This window comes from Ylistrum balloti, unplaced genomic scaffold (genome assembly GCF_031769215.1).
Source record: "Ylistrum balloti isolate Yb309-2 unplaced genomic scaffold, AGI_CSIRO_Ybal_v1 Utg369810, whole genome shotgun sequence".
NCBI lineage: Eukaryota > Metazoa > Mollusca > Bivalvia > Pectinida > Pectinidae > Ylistrum > Ylistrum balloti.
The window spans coordinates 472,107-484,801 of NW_026781983.1; the positions used below are offsets into that span (position 1 = coordinate 472,107).

At 35.2% G+C, this 12,695-nt stretch overlaps 1 protein-coding gene across 1 annotated transcript; it reads left to right on the plus strand.

Annotated features, from left to right (window-relative positions):
* Positions 1–7,821: 7,821 nt before the first annotated feature.
* LOC132544828 (uncharacterized) lies at positions 7,822–10,993 on the plus strand. The gene is made up of 4 exons (XM_060208476.1): positions 7,822–7,848; positions 8,960–9,088; positions 9,657–9,783; positions 10,777–10,993. The coding sequence occupies exons 2-4, from the start codon at positions 8,989–8,991 to the stop codon at positions 10,922–10,924; spliced, it is 375 nt and encodes a 124-aa protein (XP_060064459.1). The 5' UTR covers positions 7,822–7,848; positions 8,960–8,988; the 3' UTR covers positions 10,925–10,993.
* The last annotated feature ends 1,702 nt before the right edge of the window (positions 10,994–12,695 follow it).

The window sequence follows — 12,695 nt, forward strand, 5'->3', positions numbered from 1 at the left end:
ATCAACATTAAACACTGTATGAGACAAGAAAATGTGAATTGGGCTGCTGATTACATGCACTGCCATCTGCGGATTCATAAACACCCTCAAAATTGACCTTTTGCATGTCTTTGTTATCTGCAGTCATGAAATTTTTCATTAAAGAAGATAAATTTTGAGGTTTATATACAATACATTGACATTTTTAAGTCTGAAGGTCGAATTCAGTGCCCTTGAGATTTAACTTGAAAGATTGTAAAGACACACATGTAAAAAACACCTATCGATAATTTAATCTGATACAGGAAAGCCAAGCAATAGATTACACTGTGTAATACAGCTGTTTCATCCTTCAAGGATTGTCAGTGATGTGAAGAGCCCAAATTTGAAGCTTGGAGGCAACTGATGACAATCCAAAGTGATTTAAAGGAAAGTCAAAATCCAGATAGGGAAGTTCCTATGATTTAGCAAAGGTGGGTTTCAAAATGGCCCAACAAACAAATACAACAGCTTGTATATACTATGGGTAGCCTTTGTACTCGTACGTTTTCAAAAAGGCATTGAAGACCAAACATACGCAAGTATATAGCGCCCTTTTGTGCCAGAACCGAAAAAAATGTTTTTTTTTAAATGCTACAATATCATTTCTTGGGGTTTTTTTGAAAAGAAAACTAAACACGAATATGCTGATAATGACGTGTAAGATATCATATAAGCAAGAAATTACAGTTTTGAATACAGTGGGAACAGGAGGAGGAGGAACACAAATCAAATGTTCTTACAACTGCTGATCAATATTCTAACAAGAATGCTGAATGATAGATATAAGTTGATTAACACATTAAACCACCTAATTTGAAATCCAATAAGGCATCTTCTTCCTAAAATATGATAGGCAATGTCAGTGTTAGTCTACATCGTACTGTAGTTCAAATTGTCATGGTCGACCAAACCTAATGCCTTGAAGATGACGTTTGGTAGCGAAATCTACATTACTTGAGGTTTGTCTTAAACCTTTTAAATTTTGGATTCAACGGCTTACTGGTCTCCAAATGCATATAGTATCCTAAATAGTACATGATACTGGCTGCGTGGGCACATACCCCCATAGTAGGACAATAATAATAATGATAATCCTTTATGGGATTAATGGCGTCGGAGCTATTATGCTGGATCCAAACATTGTCTTTCATCGCTCTAATGCCCCGGGTGGATCTGACATCGTGCAATGTCTCGTGAGTGCCGGTAGATCCAGATCTTGTAGTCATTATCATCCTTTGCGTCTCGCTCTTGTGTTCTAATATATATCGGACTTCGGATTACAATGATATAGACTGTTACTTTTCTAACGATTGCCTCAATGTTATAGTTGGAGGTAAGTTATGTTTTGAAAAACAGCCACTGACGTTTTCTTTAGATGGACTTTTCCCCAGGAGGTCACTGTCATCAGCCAGTATCCATTTCTAATTGCTTGGGTGACGTCAGCGCGCATTATGAAAAAAACTTCCTTTATGAATCACACAGGTACACGAGCTATTATTAGAATTGACAACAGCACATTGTTACCATCTTGCAATCTTTTTTCTCTATAATGTTTAACATTTCGTCACACTATTTTGACCTTAGTGTATACAGGACTATAGTACCGCCGAAACAGCTGGTCGATTTCTTGCCATCTCGTCACTGCTACCATGCTTTCACTGGTCATTTCTTTGAAGAAGGTGACCATGTAATCAACGTAACCTCACACTCAAATCTTCCAATAGTTGTGCAGTAAGAACTCTATTCTATTGTTTTTACCAGTCCGCAGAAAATATTCAACAGTAAGATTCATTATTATTGGATACAATGTACTCCTCTGATTTTCCACATCCCTGATAGTTTCAGAAGTTCTATAAATAGGATTTCAATTCATTTTGATTCTCTTAAATCCTTACGATTGTTCTCAACAATTTCAAATACAGAACTACACCAGGTCTCTTCCTAATATTATATGTACGTATCATGGAAAATATACTAGCAAAATAAAAAGCCAATTATGTAAAAACGGACTTGCAAGCAGGTCCTTAGTAAATATATATCTATTACATTTCAATGATTGCTTTTACAAACATATTGATTTTTGTTGAATCATCCAATACCCTAAGGGTAAATATGTATGAGTATACAGAAAAGCAATTATATATCCGAGTTGATTTATGAATTTGAAATGAAGTGTAATTGATTTGAAGCAAACACCAAATATATGTGCATAATTACAACAGCTGGTGTTGGTATCTATGAAATAAGAGAACTCGGTTATTTCTATATGTGTCTGAGTACAAGTTATTTAATCAACGAGAAATAGACAAAGCTATAGAATCTTACTAATAGCAATAAACGTTTATACAATATATATACTGAAATACTTTTCTCAATTTATATTAATAGCGGTATATATTAATTCCTTTATGTTTTTTTTTTTAAACTTTGAAATACTTTTCCATACACACAGTTGACAGCATACCTTTAAGGGTAAAAAGGCCAAATGAAATTTAAGAAAATCCTAAATAAATCGAGAAATGTTCTGATAGGCCCGGGTCAAGCAAATAAGGGAGTGGATGACTATGAGCCTCTATTCACGCTAGACGACTTTCGATTTTCAGTATGTTTCCCATGCGACCGTAATGGCGCCTGTCACGGAAAAATCTAATTTTCATTGTATATCAGTTTATCAGTAATACTTTGCCCTAGAAGTTTTAACAAACATTTAACCATTATTTCCCAGCAGATATATCCCTGCATTTCCTAGAGTTACTCAATCCAACCTTTTAGATGCAAACAAGATTTATCCCCCGTCAGCTTGGTCCCAATGGGCACATAGTAACAGGTGATTTAAACATTATTCTTATACAAATTTAAAGCCATGCGAATTTTCCTGATGGGCCGGAAATATCGTAAAATCTCGTCATTTGACCGGAATATGAATTTCAATATACTTATGGATTCCGTTGAAAACTAAGCAAATGGAAGAAAATTCCTCGATCCAAATGTTGAATTCACACTTCATGATTTATAGAACATTTCTATTTTGCCGGCACGTAGGGTGTCCAATAAATTTTTTCTTGTCTCCAAAAATCATTGTAAAGCAAAGGGAAAATTAACGCTAATTGCGCGGTGGCCATTAGAACGCGAAAAATGTTCCCTGCGCGCAATATTTTCTGATAGACTTAAATTGTATAGACGAAGTGAAAGGAAAATTGATCGTGAAAATAACCCCCACGCGTATAGTTTACTCATTGAAATCGCTAAATAACCCACCACCGGCGAAAATTTCCACGGTACAAAAAGGATAAGGCTTGCTTGAAAACAAGGAAACATTGCATACACTTTATGCAATTTTCTAGATTACCCATTAATGATATGGATATGGACTCCCCTCGTTTATATTGGATACATATACGTCACAAGAATCCATAGAACAACGTTATATTATTGGCTCGTCAAGCTGTTTAATCAAACCGTCTTCAAAGCTACTAACCAGTATTCTAAGCACTACCCAATCTGGATTAAAGTTTTATAGTGATACTGTTTATTCAAGAAATGGTATGATTAATTTTGGATATAAAATAACTCCCAAAAGCTTTTGGCCAAACTTTAACAACTCCAAAGTATTTCTTCTCTAAGAACATTTGATTTTTTCCGCTCAATACATCACCTTTCCCCATTATCAATTGAAAGAACGCCTTGGTTCTCTGTAAGAGTTTTCTTTTCCAATAAAAGTGATAGACAGTACAAATATATGTTTGTGAACTATACTGAAATGTATTTCATGAAAATACTTCCAAATCAAAGGAGAATTATACGAAGGACGAAATGAAAATGACAAGAATGATTGAATGTCTAGTTGACAACAACTTTCATCGAATTTGAAGGTAACATCTTCCAACAGACTGTTGGCATATGGTAACTAATTGTTTCCTATGTTTTGTTTTCGTACGTATCTTATCAAAACAGGCCACAAAACGTTGCAAAATCCTTTAGTTTCACTTTAAGATATATTGTAATGTCTTGTTTTTAAATAACAGGAAAGGATCTGTTTCAGGAACAATGGAATTTTGCCCATGCACCAAATTAAAGAGCCAGACCCACTCCTCGACCGTTATTATTTTATATAAAAAAAATTATGATTTTCTATTTTTCTCGGGTATCAAAATTTCTGACTAACCCTGTAAATCCGCAATTTTAAAGTAAATCGCTTCCACTCTAACACAATAAATAGTTTTTAAAAAGAATTCGAAACGACTCGGTGCTATTTCATAAGTATACGGGAAGCCCTGCCCTCTGACGCATGCGCAAAGAACTGTAATTAAATCTGCCGTCTTCCAACATGGCGGGAAGCGGGGAAGAAAATTTGTTTGCAATTAATCGTAGTTTTTCTCGTAATCTGCACGTTTTTGTGATATCTAAGCATTAAAAGATGTGATAAATACATACGTTAGATAATTTCCATACAGGATATATAGAGTATTGATTTCATTTATCGGTAAAATCATTTTACAAGCGATGTCACATGGACGTACTACTCACTTCTTCCTCCATTTTTGTTTTGGTTCTGACCACGTCTGAACGTATCACGTGACTTTTCCTCATCAATATTCATATCCTGGTGTTGATAAATGAGACTAATTCCGGCACCGATATCTCCGGTACCCTTTCAGTTTCAAGTTCAAAACTTGATACAAGTCTTTATTCATACATTATTATTAGTATACAACAACATTTCCAGTCAATAAAATATAAAAAATATCTACAACAGAGTGGGTCTGGCTCTTTAAATAAAAACAATGATACAAACTGGGTCACACATTACATATTCGTTTTCATCACTTAATAACATTTTCTATATACCTTTAGCACATGTCATAGACGGAGAACTGATTTCCATACATCCGCTGTTTTTACGTTGTAATGAATCATCGCACGAGTTTGCATTCTACAAATCGCTTGACGTCATTTCCGGTTGCAATTCAGCCGAAGGATCCGTGTTACTGATGGTTATTCCACTATTTCCAGACTTATTTTTACCGGCTGGCAACTTGTCGGAAGGAATTCCAAGCTGGGTTCCGAAGCTCTTTGCTCAAAGCTTAACTGAAACCTACGAAAGAAAAGAAGTTAACAGTATCATGCTTTTAAAAAAAAACGTTTAAAAATAATTATTGTCTTATTCGATGGTCCAAATTGTTCAGGAGTTCATATGAAGGACGTCCGGTTCCATACTGGCCTAAATTTGACGAAATCGGATGACACTATATAAAAATCGATTCCAATATCACCGCAGAGTCCGATTTACTAGAAGACCGGATGAGGTTCTGGACTAACAGAATACTGCATATTTTGAAGACTAACACTGTCACCACTACGCTTGCGCCATCAAACGACATATCAAGCGGCTCTATGAAATGACAAAATTTTGTATCTGTTTGTATATGTGTTATATTGTCGTTATTTTATTTACCCTATTATTCAATTATGAAAATAAACGGCTCTATAAAGCTGTGATTTCAGCTTTGCTTGTTGAATTGTCTTATTTAAAATGTTTAGCTGTTAAGCTATTTTGGTGCTCATTTAGAACCCTGTTGTGCGAGTACTTTATTTCTTCAGAAAGTTGTTTTTTGAATATCTGCAGTATCAAAAATTTACAAAATTAGATTAATTGAAAAGCAAATGCATTCCCTCTCCATATTTTAATACTGTCTAGCGCATAGAAGGAGATATTTGCTTACAGCGGTTCATTAGTGTCAAATATGATACCTTGTTGTAATATCAACATTCCAATGATGTCACGTATACATGTGGGCTTAATTTGCACCGGCTGACATTTCAGCATATTAGTCTTATGTCATTTGTAATGATACTTGCTCTACCTTATGATGGCAAACCCAAATGCAATTTAAGTGTTGGGCAGTCGAATACATAGCAAAGGATCTCTTTCAAGAACAATGGAGTTTTGTCCACGCGCCAAATTAAATAAAAATGGATCGTATTTGTAGCACTTTGAGTGAGTACCCAGGGAATAAGATTTTTAAAAATTCCAAAGGTTAATAGGGCCTGTGCTACGACCCAGTTTTTCATATGAAAAAGTATTGAAACCACAGCGTATATTACCAAATTGATGAACTGGGTTCAGTTTGACAATATGGTGGTAAATCAAATATTGCAAAATGAAAAAAAAAATCATATAGTTTAAAATTTTTAAAACATTTATCAGCTAAAGAACTGAAGCATGTACTTCCATTTAGAGTGCACCAATAGCGACAGATTATTCTACACCATTCGCTTATCTCGATCTTTTCCTACAACGAAACTCAAATAGACAGCTGTATGATAAGCATGATGGTTCCAATTTCCCTTTTTTATAGCAGCAACCCTGCATCACCAACTTATGATGCTTACATATCACAGTTGATTAGATATTCAAGGGCCTGTTCACATATTCACGATATTTGAGTAAGAAGTCGTCGATAAACTCACAACACAAAGTTTCAGAAGATGCCGGTTGATGAAAATTAAGTTTCACGGTCGTCATTATGATCTCGTTGAGAAACATTAGATTTCATTGTGGGATATGAAGCTGGACATGTAAGATGCTCGTTTATTTGGCTTGTGTCTTTGTTGTTATATACATTGTTCTAAATTGCAAACGTGACATTACTTGAATTGACATAGATTTACATGGCGGGTGTCGTTGTTTAAGCATGAGACGCTATCTCTTCCGATACACCTATACTTATTATCTTTTTCAAAAGTCATCGTGTTAATATGTTGTTGTTTTGCCTTAGGCTTAATAAATTTGAGTGTTGGATTATTCTTTTTAAATATTTGATATGATTTATATCAAGCGATATCAGTTTCACCATGTCCAAAGTAGTACTAGCTTATTCTTTTGACGCAGTTTTGGCTTTTTCCCGCTTTTTCATTTTTTAATACTCTCTATGTTTATGTGCATATATGATTAATCAGCCTGGTCCTCTTGCGTAATCATTTAATTCTTTAAGATATCATTGGCAAACATTAGTAAAAATCATAGTAGCACAGCAAGAAGGAAATTCCAGTCGGAAATGTTAATAAGACAGCTGCATATATAGATCCTTGCTTATATCCGTGTCTCTCTTTCGTATAAAACTTCATTTCCCTATTTTTTCTACATGGAAAGCATACATGTGATGGTGACAGAAGTCATGTTTTACGTGTTCAATTGTAATCAAACATTCTTGTAATATTCCCTCTTACTTCAAACAGAACAAATAACTCCAAATCAACACCAAGACAAAGTAGCATTCCTATTCCTATGATATCTGTTTATGTCCTTTAAATAACATTGTATATAAGATAACTGAAACGAAATTATCATGTACCAAATTATGTGTTTATTTCGAATACACTTGTGTAGACAAATTCATCCCTCTATGCCTATTTAAACGAATGAAAATACCATTGCCAATTGTCCATGTACTGTTTCTCTGAAAATATGTCTTTGTTATCAAGAAAAGATTTTCTATTGCATTGCAATGAAAACATGTCATTTCTTGTGAAATCCATTTTGTTTCTGTGATAAATATACTGTCTCAAATGCGTGGATTACCCCTAATGGAACCCTACCAGGATATAAACGATTATTCATAAATAATATATGATATGCTCACCAACCCTCAAATGTCGTTAAGAGTTGATTTATAAAATTATTTTCATTATATGAAAGGTTCCCACTTGTTATCAACTTAAATCAATTAATGTAATTCCATGTATCCTGGTGATATATAAAAGGGGATAGGAGCAGAGCACGTCACTGCTATACACCTCTAGGCCTTCAGAACGCCCACATCACTGGTAAGTAGTCTATCAGTTTTGCTCTCATAGCAATTACAGTTTTGCTCTCATATAGTATAAATGATATTCATAAACGTTTTATCCAGCACTGTACCATGCTCTTAATTATTGCATTCATAAATAGAACAATCAATCATATGCACCTGTATTAATATAACGTTGTGTGCATCCACGTTATTGTTTGAAACTGTTCTTTCAAAGCCTACACCCTTAGCATCACTGATGAGACTTAGATGGATAAGACAGGTGTGTAACATCCTTACTTGACTCAAATCTGTCCGATTATAAATTTGCTATTCAATCTTGTCCACATACATTGTAATCCAAATTCGTTTAAACGAATTTATTATTTTCATCTGCACTTAAACACTATTTTTATAAGCATCTGGTAATTTGAAAAAAATACAACAACATCAAAACTGTTTGATACTCGTTAATTTGCCTGTTGGATCTGCTGTTGTATACATTATTCTCATTTGAAAAGGTGACATTACTTACTTTAACTGACAAAGGTTTGCATGGCGTGTGTTGTTCTTATTCCCCTAGTACGTGTTCAGGAGTCCTCGTGTAAATCTTTCTTCATTCATATTTTGCACAAGGCGATTTTTATTTGGGATTATGATTATGCTGAAATTTTGGTATTGTTTTGTTCTTTTCATACATTAATATAATGCAATTTTAGTTGAAAACGTTATGGATACGCTATGGTTAACGTAAGATCAATAACGTAAAATATGAACATTCGAAAAGCAGTAAAGTAACACAATACAAATATCTGCCATTGACATAGGTAATCCACGATAGGATATATGATGGATTCATTCAAGCAAAGATACAGTCTCTAAATAAGCTTGTTATCTGAAACTTCGATGTTTTTGTTTTAAATTTCAAATGTTATACAATAACTGAAGATGACAGCCTGGAAACACTATCTCTGGAAATGATATTAACCCAGACCTAGCTCACTGTAAACAACATAAAACTACATCCGACTGGATTTCATCTAAAACTTAATTTTCTGTTAAATAATGGTTATTGCCTTTTCAAATAGAGATTAATTTCCATAATACAGAATATTTATTATTGATTTAAATCTTTTATTCTAATTCAGATTCCAGCATTGATCAATCATTGTCGACCATGAAAGGTATTATCCTGTTTGTTACCGTCATCCTGTTGTCAGCCAGTCAGATTGCAGCCTACTGTTTCTATGGCGGGCAAGCTCAGCAACTACCTGGTGGTAAATTTGAGTGTATATCAATTAGAATTGCTTTGTTTAATTGGTTTCCTCTTTTGATACAATCTCTTATTTTCTATTTCATTGGAATATCTAATCGCTTCAAACCCGAGAAACAATGAATATCGGTCGATCGTATATCGTGATCTGTTTTGGTGATCTATGTCTCTGTACGATTTGAAGCATGAAGTGTTTGACGCTCATTAATTTGCCTTATGGTTCCACTGTTGTTTACATCATTTGAGATCATAACATTATTAACTTGAATTGACCATATTGACATGGTGGGTGTTGTAGATGAAACAAAAGATGTTTACACCTGGTCTTATCATTCTGTACAGTGAAACCTCACTGTGGATCATATTTATTTTCTTAGTTGGGATTATTATAATGATGATGGCATGTTCGAGTTGTTTATTGTCATTAGGAGAAATAAAAGTGGCAATAAATACGTTTCATGTTACGATTATATATAGAAGGGTGTCATCTTGTGACAGTTAATGTGTGACAAATTCATATCAATTTGAAGGATACGATTTCGAGTATTTTGACATGTATTGCTTTGTTCCAGACTCTCAAGCTGGTCAGTTTTGCGTCTTTGAGCCTACAGGCAAGACCTACGATGAAGGGGAAACATGGGACACAGGCAATTGTGAGGAATGTGAATGTTCACAATTCGGACAGTACGAATGCTGCGGGTGAGAGTTAGTCATATCATGTTCAAATAGAAGAAGCGAAAAGTATTGATCAGAAATGAAAAAAAAAGTATTCCAAAATATTGCATTAAACATTAGAGTATTAAGTATAAAATATTTATCAGAAGTGTAAAACGAGTTCTTTGTAGGACACTGTTAACCTGAAAAAATGTTGAAAAATGTAGTATTGAAAGACAATAAGTTCGTGCGAGATCGTTGACCTTCAAGTCCTCTGGTGCGAGATCTGTGGTTCGACACTCCATTTCCTTGTTTCTCATGAAGTTAAGAGAAGGACTAGTCTGTGTTGAAAGAGAATACATGCATTTGTAACGTGCAGCCTAGCTTTGCACACGGTGGGTAAGTCTCTGATTCCTTGCAGAGACACTAGCTAACAAATGCCGATATATACATATAGCGTGGAACAGCAAACTCTACCTGAATTAACAATAAAACTAACGAACGAACTAGTGTTCACATGGACTGCTGTCCCGACACAGACTGTTCTGACTAGCATGTGAGCGTGAGTGCAAGCTCGACACCCAGTGACTTCACCTAACCCTAGTTCCAACTACTGAACTAGTCGCCGAGCAATACCACTTAGTCGGTCCTGACTAAGCACTAGGTTGTCCTACCAACTAAGTCAACCCTTGCCCGTGTTCCTAGCTCGGGTTCTAACCTAACCCTATAGCTAGCTACCCACAGTCAAAAGTCCAAGCTTCGGTGAGAACTAAACAGCTCTCGCACCAGCTTGACAAGCAGTTTCGGAAAAGCCACTGTTTCAGACTTTCACCCACCACCTGTTACAAATAACTGTGTTACAACTTTGTAAGAAGTCTTTCGTTGTCTGTGTATCTCTGAAAGCTTCACCAACAGTCAGTATAACAGCGTTTTCAATCATTCAAAGTAATTTCAATTTACATTGTGTAGATGAAGAAGTGAACAACGTTTGACATCAGACGATGATAAAATTATGCGAACATAATTAATATTTCACAGATACGGAATGCATGCTGGAGTGATGAACGTCGGAGACGGATGTGATATTATGAAAGTTGACTGTTTCAATGGGGTCGTTATAGACATCGATGGATCAGGACGTTGCAAGTACGTCGGAAATGTGATCAATCTTCGTGGAACTCCTTGATCAAAAAATGATTTATTCTGTATTTCGTTTCAAATCAATCCTTTTATAAATCGTTTTTGCAATGAGTAATCTGTATTGCTTTATTTATTAACATATCTTAACCATGTCTATTATTCGTGTTTTGTCATGGGTACTGATCATCTTTACTTCAGAAAGTGACGATATAAGCCAATGTTGTTTTATTTAAAATCTGACATGACTACTGATCAACCACACTGACATATTATTAGGTGACTTTCATGTTATATCCATATATTTCATGGATTATAAGTTGAGTTCTGACAAAACATTAAACGACATTAAACTAAGCCATGGTGATGGAAGGTACTTCTTTACGTCTTACAGTTTACGAATTACAGTTTAAACCCTATGGACAGATTAAATGACATTGTAGTTGATGGTTCCATATCCTAATTTCAGTGCACTGAGCTAGGAATTATGCAGGTATCTTTCAACGAGTTTCACCTGGATTTCTCAAGCATTTCAAAGGTCGTACAGAAATGTATTAAATAGTTTGCACTGTTGACTTGGTAAATGTCATATTGACCTGAATTCATCACGCGGCGTCGGGGGAAGTTATTTGTTTCATGTCCAGTCTCTGGCCATTTACCAATTATGGACCGAGCAAGATAATATTAGTGGAGTCCACGGAACCAACACTAATACATTATGTCTCATTACAAGTTGAGATACAAGTACTAACTGTACCGGGAACTGTTACATATGTCCCCAAGACACACTTGCTGTTAAATTAGGATTGATGAGAAATGTGATAGATATTGAACAACATTTTAATTTCATCACATTAATTATCTTAGTAGGTGGAACCATCTTATTCTGCGAGAAAAGAAACATACTTTTTGTATTTGTATTTTTCGTGTCACACAACACCTAGAAAAAAATCGACCAATGAAAAGCTCTCCTTGACAGCCAGTTTGCTAAATCCGAGAATTGACCCTATCATTATATTCCTAAGGTCAGACTGTACATAGTGCTGCAAATTGGACACGTACATGGCGATTATCTTGTCCAATTAGAAAATGGATGTCACCATTGTATATCAGTTGTGAAATCACAGCAATGCATCGATGTTCAAGGACATTGAACGATACCTATAAAATTGGCTTTTGAACTTTTGACCATTCAGGTGCCGCAGTTGACCGGTCAAAACGTAAAAGCTCTTGCACACCGCCTCGCATACACGAAGAATAATTTAAAGTTCCTTTGAATTCTATTCATGATGTTTAGAGAAATTTGTCGGAAACCTAAACGGCGGAAGGAAGTGGAAGAAATAACAATTACTTGAATAATAATACTGATTTTAATGTTAACGTCCGTAATCACTGTTCCACAACTAACCTGAGTACATCTAGACGAAGGCAATATCTGACCACACAGGGACACAAGGTTTATTGGCCAAAATGTACAGAATAACAGAAACAGAAAATTATACTTTTTACTAACGAGCAGATAACTTGAGAACCGGGGCTAATAAAGAGGATACATAGCACTTGTTCAAATCACTCCTTCTTTGGAAATGACAGGATTTTGATAAAACTTACCTGGTGGTTAAAAGAAACTCGGTGTTGCGTGTAAATGAAGAGTCAGATAATCCTTGACCAGAATGGTGGGGTCAAGTAGGTGAAAAAGGGGGAAAAAACAGGAAAGTCTGTCTTCTGACGAAAGGCTCATTTTTACCTTTGTTTTTTTTGTTTTTGTTTTTCTATCATTATTGGATTGAGGGATTTTGTAACAGGTCTGATTCCCGTGA